The sequence below is a fragment of the Molossus molossus genome, unplaced genomic scaffold, assembly GCF_014108415.1.
Source record: "Molossus molossus isolate mMolMol1 unplaced genomic scaffold, mMolMol1.p scaffold_m16_p_23, whole genome shotgun sequence".
Classification (NCBI taxonomy): Eukaryota; Metazoa; Chordata; class Mammalia; order Chiroptera; family Molossidae; genus Molossus; species Molossus molossus.
The window spans coordinates 3,564,938-3,581,745 of NW_023425359.1; the positions used below are offsets into that span (position 1 = coordinate 3,564,938).

Here is a 16,808-nt window from a genome sequence, read left to right on the forward strand (position 1 = left end):
ATTTGGGGAACCATCTATTATTAAACAAAATTATGATTTTATAAGTGACTTCTTAGCACTGAGTCAGCTCTACATGAATGTATGCAACTTGTGGTTTCAGAAGCTGGAGTAAAGAACCAAGTTAGCCGCAGTGGGGACAGCGGCTTTTCCGCTCACTTTCGTTTTCCTCGGTCTGTTGGCCTGTTGGTGTTAATATGCGTTATTGATACCGTTTCACTGACGTTCACCTCTGTCCTCAACTGTAGTCCAATCGAATCATCTATATTTCAGCCTTTTTTTTCTTATAATATTGAGGGTCAACATCACCTTGGAGGTTATGACTAAATTTAAGATGCCAGAGAAGAATATTGAATGTTGACTTGTAGCATTAAATATTGGGAAATCTTGATAACATAGATTATGGGAAATATTTTTCAAACAAGTTCAACCCCTCGCAAGTCATTCATTTGAGAAATCAGCAGCTGCCGTAGGGTTGGAAATGCCGAGAACAAAGAAGCCAGCCAGCTCCTGTGGCAGGAGGCCAGCGATGCCACGTGTCCCTCAGACCCCGAAGGTCCTTCCGAGACAGCGTGCGTGTTCTGCTGTCGCCAGGCTGCTCTGGTCTGGAAGACCTGGTCATCTCCATCCTGGGGATGCAAAGGTTCTCCACCAAGTAGCAAGGGACACTTGTAATGTACGCTTTTTGTTTCAACATTTTTTTCTCATATAAGGCAAGTTGTTGAAGAACCAAACGGATTTTTTTCGGCCTTTCAACATTTCTCTCCACCAGGCACTACAAGCCCCAGGCACCTTCCAACAAATGGAAGAACAGTAGCAATTTCGCGGCAAACTTCAGTTACACTAACAGCAAATCAGGAGGCTGAATACTTCCATTTGGGCCCTGTGGTTTGATCATGGTCTGATTTATGACCACCCTTGACCTTGAAAAGGCCCATAACAATCTTACTAGGAAAAAGCTGATACTTCTTGGCTACTGTTGGCAGTCAGAACCTTTGCCTAAGGGAAAAGTCAAACTGGGGGCTGCTCTTCCCCCGCCCCCTCTGCCTTTCTTTGTAACCTTAGAATACTTTAAAGACTGAACAGACATCACAGACCTTGTGAACAGCAGATTGAAGGAATAATGCCCATTTAAGACCCTTTGGCAGTTATAAACAGAATCTGGGGTGGGGAGAGGAACCCTACCTTTAAAAAGGTACTTTGAAGGGAGATTTCCCTGAGTGAAATAGTTTTAAAAGATCTGCCTTCAGTTTGCTTTCAAAAAGCAAATCTGTGGTAAATTGAAAAGGGAAGTGATTTTTCTTCCCCCTAGTCCATTCTATGGTCTGCAAGCTTCTGGTGCAGCTGTCAGGGTTCAAATGTTTACACTGTGATAGAATTTCCAGGGACCAGACTCAGTTACACACGGAGCACCTGAGAAAGCCCAAAGCCCCCGGCAGATATCACAGACCTCGCGAGGAGACAGCTTCCAAGCCCGCCCCGAGAACCCAGGGGCGGGCCCCGAGCCCTGCTGGGAAGTATGGCCCTTCTGCCCTCACTCTCGCTCCTTCAGTTCAATATTTGTTTTCAAATGAGTGTCGCATCACCCCCGGAACATTTATCCTTGCAGGCACTTAGATGCTGTGGAAGGAAGATGAGAGAGCTCTTTGCCCAGGAAGTTTAGTTTTTAAGGAAGGCCATCTGACCTCCTGTCGTTTCTTGCTCCCCCTGACATCCATCCATCCCATGGGACTTAAGCCACTGGGAAGGTGCTGGGACCCCAGAGTTCTGTGCAAGTTGTCCTGGCAGATCTGTGAGCTGCCTGACCTCTTTGGGGAGCAGAAATGGCAAAGGTTATTGTTTTTTGTTTTTTTCCCCCTTAAGAAAAGATGGTGTGCTGTCATTTCCTCTGGGTGTCCTGATGACTATCTTTATATGTTTCGTTGGGTCGGCAACGAATTGATCTTGCTAACTCCCTTGCCCTGGCATTGACGAGAAGGATAGGGCATTTCCTACACCAGTACTTCTTATCGCTGTCTCACTGGGGCACCCTCACAAAGGACTTGGTAGCCGGGAAGCAAGAGTCCAGGAATAGCTCTCCAATTCAGGACAGGAAAAGATTGTTGGGTCTAAAAGGAAGAACCAAATGCTCACCCATGTTAAAGAACACCTGAAGAGCAGACGAAAGGGTCTTCTTTCAGCTTTTCTGAAACTGTGTTGTACTGACAGTACGGTTTTGTGCGTCTGTGTGGTTTTGTTTCTGTTCTGTTCCGACTTCACAGGAAGAGGTTTAAACATGAAGGCAACCCTTTTAGCTGTCAGCATGGCTACCACAGAGAACGCTGCCTGCTTCTTTCTTTTCTCCGCTTCCATTTAGGCCTATCACGTAATTTAAGAAAAACTGAACATTTAACCGCAGGAGCTCTAACTGTAGTGTGAAAAAAACCCTGATCGATTTTGTTTTCGCAGCACGATATTATCAAAGATTTAAGAAACAATTTTGCCAGCATCGGCGAGAACTCTCTGGTAACAGCATTGATGTCTGTGTCGGTTGCTTTTGGTTTAAAGGTTTCTTTTTTCATTTGTTTTGAGCCCATTTCTTTCCCCTCCTTTTAGTTTACTTTATTTTTCATATCCTGTAACCAGCAAGCCTTCATTTTTTAAACCTCTTCCATCTTCCAGTGTCTATTTTCCGTACTTTGGATGGAAAGTTTATGGCAGCAAAGCGGTCCCTCTGCTGCAGCTCCCGCTCTGCGGTCACATCTGTTTTGGCCGTTGTGTTATGGACATGATGCTAACTGGGCGTTTCATGTCCCATTGACTAAGCTTCCCTACCACGCCATTGATGGGCTCGCTGTCCCAGGGCTCTATGCAACTTTCAATCTGCAACTTATACTGCTTAGTCCGTCTCAATTCTCCAGCGAACTGGACAGCTCAAGTGAACGGTCCTTCCAGTCTTGAACTTGCTGTGCCTTTATATTTTCTCTTTATTTTCTTCTTTGTGTTTTCAGTGGTAGTTTGAGTGGAACAGAGCGCACTCCAGCCATTGCCCCAGCAGCACCATGCAGTATTGTTTGTTGCCGCCTGAGAATACAAAATATAAAGGCACATGGCTTCTTTATTCTTTGGGGGGCACTGGGGAGATCTGTCTCATAAGTCCACTACTTAGTTGAACCTACTTTTTATCCATATCAGCTTTCAATTTTGCTTAAACTCCAACACGTCTCAGTTAATGTTTTTCTGTCATTCAGTGATATCTTGGAACTCAAGTCATTTGCTGAGCAGTATCAAGTTATGGCCATGACACGGGAGATTATTCAAAGTGGGACAAACTTATGCACAAATGTATAATTCAGAAAGTGCAAGTTTCGATGATGAAGTACGGCTACTTCAAAACTATGGTACAGGCTTTGGACTAATCAGATCACTAAAATTGAGACAATCCATCCTGATAAACCAGTTGAAATAAAACCAAGAGTTGAATATGTGAACATCTGTATAATAACAGTGTTGGTGTTGAAATGGTCCATAATGTTGCCATAGAGCCCATACATGAAGAGATGACTAAAATGTGGTTTATAGAAAGCTGCCCTGCGGACTGACCGCCACAACATAAATGGTTGGGATTTGTGTTCAGGAGAAGGAGATGGAGAAGCAGAAGCTGCTGTACCAGCAAGCCCGGCTGCACGAGCGTGGCGCGGCGGAGATGGTGCTGCAGACCATCAGCGCCAGCAAAGGTGAGCCCGTGCCTCCCCCAGCGCACCTGCAGCCAGGCTCCACCCCTCAGTCCGCATTCTGGGTCATGACCTAAATGCGAGACGAGCCCTCACTCAGTGCAATTTGGCTCTTTTTTTCAGAGTCTTGTTTAAGGATTTGTTTTATTTCTGCCCCAGAGGTTTTGGAGATTCTGTGTGACCCACCTCTAGTAAACTGCTCATGTGAATCATGGTGAGCGTTTCCTGGGAAAGGCCAGATGAATATTTTAAGCTTTGCGGCTGTGCAGTCTCTGTCTCAGCAGCAGGAAAGCAGCTAGGGACACAGCCCTGAATGGTGTAGCTGTGTTTCAATAAAACTTTATTTATAAAAACGTGAAGAGCTGGATTTGGCCCTCAGGTTACAGTTTGCAGGCCCTTGATATAAATGTAGACTTTTAAAGTGAGTCCTTTTAACAATTAAAGTAGTATTATATTTTTCAGTAGCCATTTGAGGATGATTTTTCTCATATTAGTGATATTTTCTTTTTGAAAACATTTTTGCTACAATTTGCAATGGAATGGAAAATTAATGGTGGTGCACTCTGTAAATATGGAGATTATTTCTATTTCTAAGATAGAGGTGAACAAAATATAATGTACTAAAGAATAGTCAACTAGTTGGATTTATAATGTTGCCATTATCTTAATAATTTAAAATTTTTACTAGTCTTTTTAATAAAGACTAGAATATGTAACAGTAAAAGTGATGAATGAAAATAATGAAAGTTGCTCAAACAATGTTTTTTAGGGAGGTGGGAGGGAAGTTTTCTTTAAGGAAATGTTTAAGTGGCTTATATTAATTTCATTTCAATATACCTAGTTTTGAATTTTAATAATTTTAGATCTTGGTATTTTAAAATCAATTGCTTTTTCATATTCTTTGTGTGTGTGTCCTCATATGGTTTTAGTTTTGTCTGTATTACACAGACTTTGGTAAAAACATTGATGGAAACTATGCATGATCACTTTTTAAATATTTTTTGGTATGTAAGTCAATCTGTCCCCATCCACCACTATAGAAATTTGTAGGGGTGTTAATAATTTTAAAAGTGCACATTTTAAGGTAGAATAGGTTAATGTAGCAGGTGAAATGATGTAAAGAACACTGTTTTTAAAATATTTTTAAGGTGAAACTGGACCGATGGTAGCTGCTACCTTGAAACTTGGAATTGCTATCTTAAACGGTGGGAACTCCACGGTGCAGCAGGTAAAGTCTTTATGCGAACAGTGGACTATAGAGTCTTCCTGTTGAACTTCCTTAGTCATCCCAAAAGCACGATTGATTATACGCTACTTCATTGTCTGTGTAAAATTTGGCTTTATTTGATCTCTTGTCCCAGCATCCACATGTCTGCTGGGCGCAGGGAACAGCCCGCGTGCACTGCCCGCCTAGCGTCCTCAGTCACGGCACATGCTGTCGTCACCGGCAGTGCCCAGTTTCAGTGACCGAGTCAGCATCCACCCGCTGGCTGTTTTACAGTGAAAAACTGGTTCTTACCCAGACCTAGTTGGGCAGCCTGTCTCTTCACGTTACAGCCCCCAGCAGCTGATTCTTCGGATTTGGTTGTGTGTTTGGTATGAAGCCTGCTCCTAGGTTAACATGTAAACAGAAAGCACCGTTAAGAATTGTTGTACTTGTAATTCTTTCTAGTCTCCCAAGAAATGAGAAAAATCACTTCCCAACCAAGTTTTGAATTATGTTCTGCTTAAAAGTTAGACATGATTTGGGCTGGGATTTCAATAATTTCAACCAGGTGCGACAAAGATGCCACCTGTGTCCATCTGAAGGCCAAAGTCTGTGAGGTTGTCAAAATCAGAGTATTCGAGTGGCTTAGAAACACCTGTGAGAAACAGACTGTCATAGGGGTGTGCCGCACACCTCGGGGACCCCATTCCCATGGCCTACAGTGTAGTCCTGAGCTCAGGCAAAAAGTATGGTCCTAATTGAAAAGCAGCAGAGGAAAACATAGTCTAAGTAGCAGATTGTGTTATTCTAAAGCTAAAATCTGTCTCTTGTTTTTATATTTTGGCTTCTGTATGAAAAAGAATGGTTAGTGACCTTGGAACTCATAACCATTCTTTCTTGGGTGAGTTTTGTGGGCAGGTAAAGGGCTAGTCTGACAGCAGGAAAGCAGGCTGGCGACTCCTTGGAGTGTGGACGCCGAGCTGTCGTGCAGCCCGGGACCTCGGCGTGCGGGGTGGGGCCTGCAGAGGAAGATGTGCAGTCTCGGGAGAGCGAGGCAGAGGGAACCTGGAGAGCTTGGGCTAGGTTAAGGAACAGTGCAGAACAGCTGAAAAATGAACTCATCTGTACATTTCCCCCAGATTCTGTGCTTGTCTCTGTGAATATAATCATTACATTTTAGGACTGGAAGAGAACACAGACATAATCTAATCCACGGTTCTTAGCTTTCTTCTTTTTATTGCCTCTCACAGTTTGGTGAGGCCGCTGAACCTTGTCAGCGTAATGTTTATAAACGCATAGGGAAGGAGTCACAGGTCTGTAAAAGAAGCCACATATATTGAAGTGTGGTTATCAAATATTATACAACAGGCTTTCGATAAAGTAATAAGTGTTTCTTTATCTTAAGTAAAAGAGCTGGTCCTTGGTCTAATAAATAATCGAGAAGAAGTGAGTCTAAATACTTGTAAGTAGCTGTGACGATTGCCGTGTGCCTGAAAGTCCCTCATCCCCTTAGTGACGGAACCGCGACGGCTCGTCCTGCTGCTGTCACTTACTTAGTAGTTGAAAGGAAGGCTGAGTTTCAGTTAGAAGTTAGTGAAAATAAACATATTTTCCCCCGTCCAAGTTATAGATACTCTTTTGGTTTGTTTTGGTTTCCATAGTAAATGACTGCATAACTTAAAAAAAAAAAAAAGGAAAAATAAAGAAAACCTACCTAGTCTCTCCACAATATTTGTCAAAAAATAATTTCTCTAGCCTTATGTTTTACTTTAAAAGAGCTTAATTGGGGGGCTGGGAGGGGCAGGAAGAGATAAACCGAAGAACTTATATGTATCTATGCACAACCAATGGACACAGACAATAGTGTGGGGAAAGCAGGAGGGGGGGCGGGAGCAGGAAGAGGGGGTCAATGGGGGAAAAAAGGGGACGTCTGTAATACTTTCAACAACAACAAAAATACAGATTAAAAAAATAAATAAAAGAGCTTAATTGTAAAGTGTACATATCCAGAAATTTTTGTAGCCAAAAGGAGCCTCTAGAGACCATACAGAAAATAACACATTAATAATGATACAGTGGTATCAAGTAGTCACAGCTATAAGCCTGCACCCTGTATGTATTTGTTGTTTACACAGATCTTTTCTTTCCCCCCCAAACTTTTAGGTATATGTTCTGCCACCTCCCTTTGACCCTCTACCAGGGGTGGGGAATATCCAGCCTGTGGGCCATATAAGGCCTGTGAAGTCAACACCAGCTAACTTCACACGCCTCACCAAATTAGCCTGACCAAATATAGCAGGATAATTAAAAAAAATTTTTTTTTTCCTTTATTGATTTTAGAGAAAGAGGAAGTGAGAGGGAGAGAGAACTAGAAACATGGATGAGAGGGAACATCAATTGGCCGCCTCCTGCATGCCCCCCACTGGGGAGCGGGCCCACAACCTGGGCATGTGCCCTGACTGGGAATCGAACCGGCAACTTCTTGGTGCATGGGTCTATGCTCAACCACTGAGCCACACTGGCCGGACTAGCAGACTAGTTTTTTAGTTGATAATTGTGTATGGCCCACAAATGATACTACAAATATCCAAATCGCCCTTGGCAGAAAAATGGTTCCCCACCCCTGCTGGTCTAAGCCATATTCCTTTTGTTTTAAAGGACCAGTGATTAATAAGTGCTTCGTATTTTATTAGACCAGTAACTTATCACCACCCTCCACAAATGGCTATGTTTGTTGTGCACCTGTGTGTGTACAAATTTGTGGGTATACGTGTATATATGCATGGGAGGGTATGCATCTATGTGTGTATGGGTATATATGTGTGTGTTTATATACAAATATTTGTGTATATAGGTATAAGTGTGTATATGTACATATATGTGTTTATATAGGTATATATGTGTATATATACACGTGCACGTGTATATAGGTATATATGTGTATATAATGTATATGTAGATATGTGTGTATATACACATGCATGTATATATGTGTATATAGTTAATATGTATATATGTATATATACATATTTGTGTGTATAGGTATATATGTGTATATACATACATGTGCATGCATATAGTTATATATGTGTATATATACATATGTGTGTAGGTGCATGTGTGTATGTGTGTGTATCTTGATATATATGTGTATAGGTATATAATGTGTATATATTCATATATATGTGTGTGCATGCAGCCTTTACATGTTTAATTTTATATAACCTTTGACTCTGATTTCTGAAAAAAGATTACAGTCGTCCCTCGCCACTTCGCCCTTCGACTTTCACAGCTTCACTCTATCATGGTTTTTCAAATATATTCATTAAAAAGTTGATCAAGCCCTGGCCGGTTTGGCTCAGCGGTTAGAGGGTCGGCTTTCGGTCCAGAGAGACCCGGGTTCAGTTCCCGCTAAGGGCACATACCTCGGTTGTGGTTTGTCCCCGGCCCTGGTTGGTCGTGCGGGTGGCAGCCACTCGATGTGTTCCTTTCACATCGATGTTTCTCTCTCTCTCTCTCTCCCTCCTACTCTATCTGAGCAAAAAATAGAAAAATGTCCTCCGGTGAAGATTAAAATAAATAAATAAATAAATAAATAAATAAAATAAAAAGTTGATCAAGACAGTGAAAATGATACAGCGCGTGCTCGGTTGTCTGAGTCAGTTATACACCCCTATATTAAAATTAAAATTAAAATTATTGTACATATGGACTGTAGGCCTGTGTATTCGAGCACCCCAGGAATCCTTCAACGCCAGGTGCAACCGCGCGAGTCTGGCGCGGATTAACCGCGATGAACGAGGGACGACTGTACTACCAAAATTTGACTGTTTGGCTGCCTGTTTAAACAGCACTGATCATAGGACTAGTTCTCTACTCAGGCTCTGAGCAGACCACCACCTTGATCTGCGTGGAGGCTTCGCTGTGTCTGGCCGTTTCTCCATCTGTGTGTGCCTCCTTGAAACCCGACGCGTCCCAGCCCTGCAGCAGCTGTTCCGTTGATACGTAACCATAAACTAGCAGCAGGAGCTACACGTCCCCCTAGCTTTTCACATTTCTGTTCATCCACAGACTCTGCACCTCACTCTGAGAACGAGGGAAGGGAGCAGGCCGATGGCTCCTCCATGCCTTGGTTTAGAGACCCGGCGACAGGCGGGCTTTGGTCCGCCCGCGGCCCTGCGGTTGCAGCGCTGTCTCAGGAGCCAGCCTGTGGGGAGCTGGACTGGCCTCCGAGGGCCGAACCTCCAGACACTTACACAGTGAGGAGGAGAGAGTTAGGAATCATCCCCCAGAGTTCAGGGCACGTCTGGAGTTTGTGGAGCAGCGGGGTCTGAGCCCTGGCCGTGAGCCCGCACAGACCGGACCCCTCTGGCTCTGCCACCTCCCCCCACGTTAGGGAAGGCAGCGTTAGCGGTGCCTCTGTGCACTGGACATTATCTGTCTGTATTCGGAACGGACAGCATGTGTTTGTTGTTATTTTCTCAACGATTAACGAGACTTGTACTCAGTGGCCTCGTGTTCATGTGTTCACCATAGAAAATGCTCGACTACCTCAAGGAGAAGAAGGACGTGGGCTTCTTCCAGAGCCTCGCCGGCCTCATGCAGTCCTGCAGGTGAGCCCGCTCGCTCCCTCCCCGCCGGGGGCCCCTCCGAACCGCCTGCGTTGTGGACACGGTTACGCTTCGGAGAACTTTCGATGATTAAACACACTTTAGAGGGGGCAAAAGTTCCTGTCCTCTTTTCTGCGTTGTTGTTAGATCTTCACAATGTCTTAATCACTGAATTACTCGAGGCTTGTAATGTGTTAAAACAGTGTTCCCTCTGCTCAAGTAGGGACCTTGGAGAGAGAGTGCATCCCACATACTTGAGCACGAGGGGTATGAGAAAAAAGATAACTCTAGTTAGGTTTATTTGGCGAGCTTGCAGACCATTTCTCATTTTTCCTAAATAAATGGTCCTTAACTAATTTATGATCACTGCTTTCTATTTTACAGCATTAAAAATCATTCAGATAGCACCTGACACACACTTAATGTAATAAGCTGCTCCACCTGGAAGGACATGGTTGTTATATTTATATTAAATTATATTTAAGTGTGTCTCCCAGCTCTGTCCTGTACTCCCAAAGCTGAAACCTGCTGATGCCTCATGCTGGACTCCACGTGGGCCATTTCAGCGTAGGCCCTGGGGGGACTCACCCGCCACCAGGAAACACGGCTGGTGGGTGTGGAACTGGGGTGCGTTGCCAGTGCGTGTTCACATTTGAAGATACAAAGTTTTTAGACATTTGCTCTTCTGCAGAAAGAAAATGTTGTATGCGTCCTCTGAGTGTGTTTCTCCCTGTTACTGTAGTGTCCTCGACCTGAATGCGTTTGAGCGACAGAACAAAGCGGAAGGACTTGGAATGGTGACAGAGGAAGGATCAGGTATTGATGCTCAACCGACAAGGGCCACCTGTTCCCCTTTCTCCCCTGAAACGAGTCAGCTGTTTGTTCCCTTTTCAGTACAGAGAGGTACAAGGTTTTCTTTAAGAGGACAACACGCTTACGTGATCCGTTTAAAAGCCCCTAATTGGACACTCATGAAGGCCACACCCAAAGCCACCATCCCATGAGGTCCTTCCCTCCTGTTGCCTCCTGCCCACTGTCAGCGGCCTTCCTTGATTGGGAAGTAGAAGAAGACCCTTGTTAGACCCTTATTAGAGAATTAGCCATAAAATGAGAAAGCACACGGGTGAACCAAACTAGAGAATGTGCTTCTGAGGCAGCCAAGCTTTCAGACCCTGCCCAGACCTCGGCGCGGCCGCCTCCCTGCTGCAGTGTCCTTGGCCCAGACGTCTCTGCACCTCCAGATTCTTTGATGAAAGAAATTAAAGAGTAATGCTTGTTTAGATAACCAATCCCATAACTTACATGTGCACAAAAATGACTCACATAACCTCAGAGTCTTTCTCTATAAACAGATGCGTGTATGAACTAGAAAAATTAGAACACAGTGCAGTTAAAGCAACAATAGCTAATGTTGCACCTTCGTTTTACTATTTATTGAGAAAACATCTTCAATATTTTTTGTTTTGGTCTGTTTTTATTCTTTTGTGTTTGATTTTTAAATTAATTTAGTTTCAGTCAGACTGTATGTGTATCTCTTTTCGTTTGTTTGGTCTGGTTTGGAGCAATCTCACCAGCACACTAGTTGTGGAACACTGGGTCTTCTATAAACCGATCTTTCTGCTAAAAATAAATCGCCTCCCATCTGCCATTTGCAGTCTGCTTGCCTTTCTGAAATAGTTTAGAATTAACCAATTTCTCTATCTCTGTGTATTTTTGTTCTCACAGTAGGAAAAAGAATAGTGCATATTTCTTGCTATATTTTAAAAATTATATTTAGACATATTCTACTGCAGCTGCGGGTACTGTATCGCTCCTGTGTGGTTTGATTTTCTGCTTGGTGTTGAAGGTGGAGGTTCCATCACCAAGTATTAGCCACACTGTAACTCAGTTGTTAGCTACCGTCAAGAAAAATCAGCAGCAGCATCTTAGGTGTGCTGAAGATGAACACCACGGAACAACTTCGAGTTTGTGTCAACAGTCGCAACCCCTGGCCTCAGGCCCGGGGAGCGCTCAGAGCCGTCTCGGGCCACCACCTGCCTCTCTCCCCGAAGTCTGGGCATTTCCCAGCGGTGGAGTGCCCACAAATGAATTGATTCTCCGTTCAAAGTCTGACTTCCCTGTCTTGGGATTAGAGATCTTTCCTTTTTCCTTGAAGTTATTACCTAATGTTCAAAGGCTCTGAACACGATTCCAGGAACCATCGGTCAGTGTTCATATCAGCTCCCAGAAGGGAATGGTGGCCACCCCGGGTTTCATGTACCGGGGCTCCTATCCACTGTCAGCCAGAGAAGGATCGCAGTGACATTAGGGACCCCGAATCAGAAACCGCGGGGGGAGACGAGCCTTCTGGAGGGAGATCCGTCCCTCCCAAAGGACAGGGTTTGATTGGTCTCTGCTTGGTCAACACACACTGAATATTGCCCAAGCCGATGAACACATTTTCTATTTTATTTCCTTACAAACAGCAAAGCAAAAACACAATCTTAGCGTTTCTTCTTCCCCGCTGCCTTTTCTCTCCACTACTCTGCCTGCTCAGTCCTCCCTCCGCCGCCCGGGAGCGAGGCCGACGCTGACCGAGCCGCCTTCCTCCATCTGCGCCCGGTTGTCGTTAGCTCCGGCGGTCTCGGTAGTGACCCTGCCTCTTCCTCTTATAGGGCATTTTAACGAGCAGACCGTTTCATTTCCACTGTGCATCCTGTTATTTTAGAAATGCTTGTACCAAGACTTTTCCTTTTTCTTAAGGATATGAAGTTATTAGCATTAGATATGTAGGAGCAACAAACATTGAAATTACGTTTCCCGATTTGTTATGTACTGTTTCTTTCATTTAAAAAGTTCTGGGAGACCCAGTGTTTGTGACTGCTGTGAACACGAGTGACTCCCTGCTGTCCCGTGTCTCCCGTGGCCCTTCTGTTGGGGACGTACTGTGGCTTTGTGGCTGCACTTGCTGGAGCCCCGGAAACAGGGTGCCCCAGGCGGGCTGGCTGCCGCGTGTCCGGCTGCCCAGGGGCACTGCCAGTTCCCCTCCACGTACTGGAGAGTTGTGGGTTTTCTCTGTTTCTTTCAGAACGTCACATGTTAAAAACCTTTCTAACATAAAAATGAATTTTTATTCTTAAGACCAAATTCGAAGAACACTGGAATAGTAGGAACCTTTACTCTCCAAAGTCATATAATAACCAAGATGTTATTAGAGTTTCAGATAGTCTCCAAAAGACAGACCTAATACACAGTGGGAATAAACAAGAGATGAGATGAGATGATTTTCCAGGTTAAGAACAGCTAAACTGTCCTTTGGCATATCTGAAAAACGTGCTACCCGCCATTCTTTCAAGATTCTACAGGAGTTAAGAAGAGCTTGCGCCCTCGTGGGAGAAGGACGGGGCTCACTCCCTTGGGACTACGTGCGGAGAAGCCAGCAGAGTGTGAATCTGCTGGCGACGTTGCTGCCCTGGCTCAGGGCTCAGCTCCGGGGACGCGGCCTCAGAGCTGTCTTCCTGGGGTGATAGAGTGACCATCCCTAGGTGGCCAAGGAGGATGCCCGGCTTAAACACGGACACTCTCTGACACCCACCCACATGCTCTGGGGAATGTCGCCCCACTTTGCTGTGGAGGAAGGACACTGAGGGACAGAGGGTTGTGGCCGTCTGGCGGCGCAGGCCCGGGACTGGAACACGAGTGACCTCACAGGGTCTCCTGGACCAAGTCCGTGAGCCGAGCCCTTGCCACCTGTCACCCGCTTATTGACTGGGGTCGTCGCTCTTTGTCCCTTCACCAGTCGGTCGTTGTTCCTTTCAAAGACCCCAGTCTGTGGCTCATCTTTGTAGTGCTTGTGGAAGTTTTAAAACTCACTTTTGAACTTTCTATGGTGACAAACGATGTTCCTAATCTGGTGCTGAGCTACCGTGAGGAAATTTCTGTTTCTTTAAGGTTTTGCATAAACTTAGACTCTTGGTTTACATTCCTCTGTCTTCTGATGTTGTCACGTTGACCCAGGACCACCCCCCACTCCAGCCCCTTCCACTCGGCCTCTCACAGTGTGTGTTTGTGTTTTTAAAGCAAATTGCTTGCTTGTTCGGCAGGTATGTTTGTGATGTGATCAGTGTTTTCTCTATATTTTTTAGTCATATGTATTTTCTTTTAACATGTAATGACAGTCAAAGCCAAAAACTATATGGATTTTTAAAATTTCATTCCATCCTTAGATTTTTGTTTTCCCCCAGAACCATTTAACCTGTTGCTAAATCATGAGCTTATGAGTATGGTCCTCCTCCTCCCAGACTCCATGAACGGAGGCAAGAGCCCACGTCATGGTGGGTCCCTTGGGGTGGTCCTAGACTTAAGAGCAAAATGGGATTTTGAAGCAGACCTGATTCCTCAGAAGTTGTTTGATTTATATAAAATGTATAGCCCTGGCTGGTTTGGCTCAGCGGTTAGAGCATTGGCCCATGGACCAGAGAATCCTGGGTTCAGTTCCCGCTAGGGGCACGTACCTCGGTTGCAGTCTGTCCTCGGCCCCGGTTGGGGTCATGTGGGTGGCAGCCACTCGATGTGTCACTCACATATCAATGTTTCTCTCTTTCTCTTCTTCCCTCTCTCCCTCCCTCTCTATCTGAAGATAAATGCAAAAAAAAAAAAATGTCCTCGGGTGAGGATAACAAAAATGTATGTAACACACTGACTACCTTCCCGCTTCTCCATCCGTAAGATACTGCGTCACATCAGTTCTCACGTGTGTGCTTGTAGCGACTTCAAGTCTGTGTGAAGTTGAAGCAAAGAGCATTAATTTTTAATTAATTTATCAAAAGGGTAATTAAAGCAGTCTGCAGTGGTGGCCAGCCTGGACTTGTCACTGTTGAGGAGCTCCCTTCCTCGCTGGCCATCTCCCACGGGTCGGAGGCCGTTGACAGGGCGCCCGGCACCTGCGTCCCGCCCCGGAGCAGTGTCGTCAAGGACACCGGGAAGCCGGGCTCCGGTCCGGGCTGTGATGTGCTAAAAGTGGCCCGGACACTGGGAAGCCGGGCTCCGGTCCGGGCTGTGATGGGCTAACAGTGTCCCGGACACTGGGAAGCCGGGCTCCGGTCCGGGCTGTGATGTGCTAACAGTGTCCCGGACACTGGGAAGCCGGGCTCCGGTCCGGGCTGTGATGTGCTAACAGTGTCCCGGACACCAGGAAGCCGGGCTCCGGTCCGGGCTGTGATGGGCTAACACTGTCCTGGACACTGGGAAGCCGGGCTCCGGTCCGGGCTGTGATGTGCTAACAGTGTCCCGGACACCGGGAAGCCGGGCTCCGGTCCGGGCTGTGATGTGCTGACAGTGGCCCGGACACGGGGAAGCCGGGCTCCGGTCCGGGCTGTGATGGGCTAACAGTGGCCCGGACACGGGGAAGCCGGGCTCTGATCCGGGCTGTGATGTGCTAACACTGTCCCGGACACTGGGAAGCCGGGCTCCGGTCCGGGCTGTGATGTGCTAACAGTGGCCCGGACACTGGGAAGCCGGGCTCCGGTCCGGGCTGTGATGTGCTAACACTGTCCCGGACACTGGGAAGCCGGGCTCCGGTCCGGGCTGTGATGTGCTAACAGTGGCCCGGACACCGGTTTCTTCAGGAGCTCAGTATCGTGTAGGCCGTGCAGGGAACTAGGTCGCAGTCCTTGCTGCCGGGGGTACAGGATGGCTCAGGGACGCAGTGGACAGCCTGGGATAGAAGTTCATCTGGTGGCTGAGGAAGGCGAAGGGTTGCAGGTACAAACCATGTCAGGGAACAGGGACTTGCCCAGCGTGGTTGAGGGCAGTGGGTGGGTGCAGGTAGGGAGACGGTTGGTGGGGCCGGGCGGCCTTAGGGCCCCTGCCCAGGAATCCGCACTGTGTTTCTGAGGCCGAGGACAGCCATTGACACGTGACACCTAAGTGATATTATGTGTCGTGTCATGATCCCCCTGGAATCACATTCCTGACATCCAGTGTTCACACATGCTTCCAGTAGAATCCACTGACCCCCCCCCCTGATTTCTCGTTGTCTGACTAGGCATCAGCTCCCCAGTGACAGGGGCCAGTGAGATTTCCTCCAGCCCCTCGGGAGCTCTGGGATGATGCTTCGGGGCAGGTTGTGGGGACTTCTTGAGAGTGTACTGTCAGCCGGTGCGACAGGTGTCCATCTGAGGTTGGATTGCTCACCGCTGTCGCTGCGGCAGCCAGTGTGCGGTGGTTCCTCGGGGCCGGGGTGCGCTGGTGCAGAGCAGGCGGGGTTAGAGGACCAGCACTGAACGGCCGGCAGCGAGAGGGGCTGTGGAGAGGAGTCTGCAGGTCACCTTCGAAAGCAGAGCGACGTTTCCCTCCACAGTTAACATGTGCTTGGACTCTTAGCCATGGACAGACCTCACTTGTCACACAGGGGCCACTTGTTACACAGTGGCCGCACTTATTTGGACCATCTTGGGGTGGAAAGTAGGGATTCAGTTTGTGCCTTAATTTGTATCTGTACTTCTGGGATTTACAGATTGATTAACATGTCCACAACCCACTTGAAAAGCGGTTTTGATGAACTTCACATTTGTTCCTGTTGTGTTTTACGTATTTCAAAGCACTTCTACTTTTTTGAACCAGTTTGATTCCCCCAACAGCCTTGTGAGGTGAGAGGCCAGAGATGGTTAATCCCCACGATGAAACAGTCTGAGAGAGGTAGACTGACCTTCCCAAGGCCACACCTAGAAAATGTTTTCCTTGGCTCCTAAGAGTGATGAAAGCAAATAGGAGCTCCCCCTTGAAGTAGCATCCGGGGTGTGGTCCAGGGCCGTTAGCCAAGGATCTTACTGATCACTGAGGAAACCTTTCTGACATTTAGGAACCATGGCGGATCTGGAAGACCTTGTGATACTGAAATGATCTGAGGTTAGGGAGGATGTCCATTAGTGTTCAGGCCCCAGGACCTCACAAGGTCTTAGCATAGAGGAGACCCTTAATGACTGTGCCTTGACCTCCAGTTAGTAACTGTAGGACATGGTCAACTTACTGATTCCTCAGGTGTTGACTGAACCACAAAATGGGCTTCGTATCACCTTTGGATTGTTGTGTACCTGCAATGAAAGATGAGAAAGAGTCTCTAGCACAGCCAGCACGCCAGCGGCTGACTAAATGTTGCTGTGTGTCCACTGAGACTCCTGATTGGGTAGTTGAGCTGCAGCGTCACTGAAGCAGCCATGTTGAAGCCACTTGAGCAGTGACCTTGAAGCCACCCACATGGAACCAGACACTTGCCTTTTCACTCTTAAAAACACCGTTAGC

At 46.5% G+C, this 16,808-nt stretch overlaps 1 protein-coding gene across 1 annotated transcript in view; it reads left to right on the forward strand.

The window, feature by feature from the left end:
• RYR2 (ryanodine receptor 2) overlaps window positions 1-16,808 on the forward strand; it is a 450,374-nt gene that overhangs the window by 375,617 nt on the left and 57,949 nt on the right. The window contains exons 81-84 of the mRNA XM_036277752.1: window positions 3,614-3,713; window positions 4,859-4,938; window positions 9,454-9,530; window positions 10,270-10,343. Coding sequence (XP_036133645.1) covers window positions 3,614-3,713; window positions 4,859-4,938; window positions 9,454-9,530; window positions 10,270-10,343 — 331 coding nt within the window. The remainder of the gene's footprint in view (window positions 1-3,613; window positions 3,714-4,858; window positions 4,939-9,453; window positions 9,531-10,269; window positions 10,344-16,808) is intronic.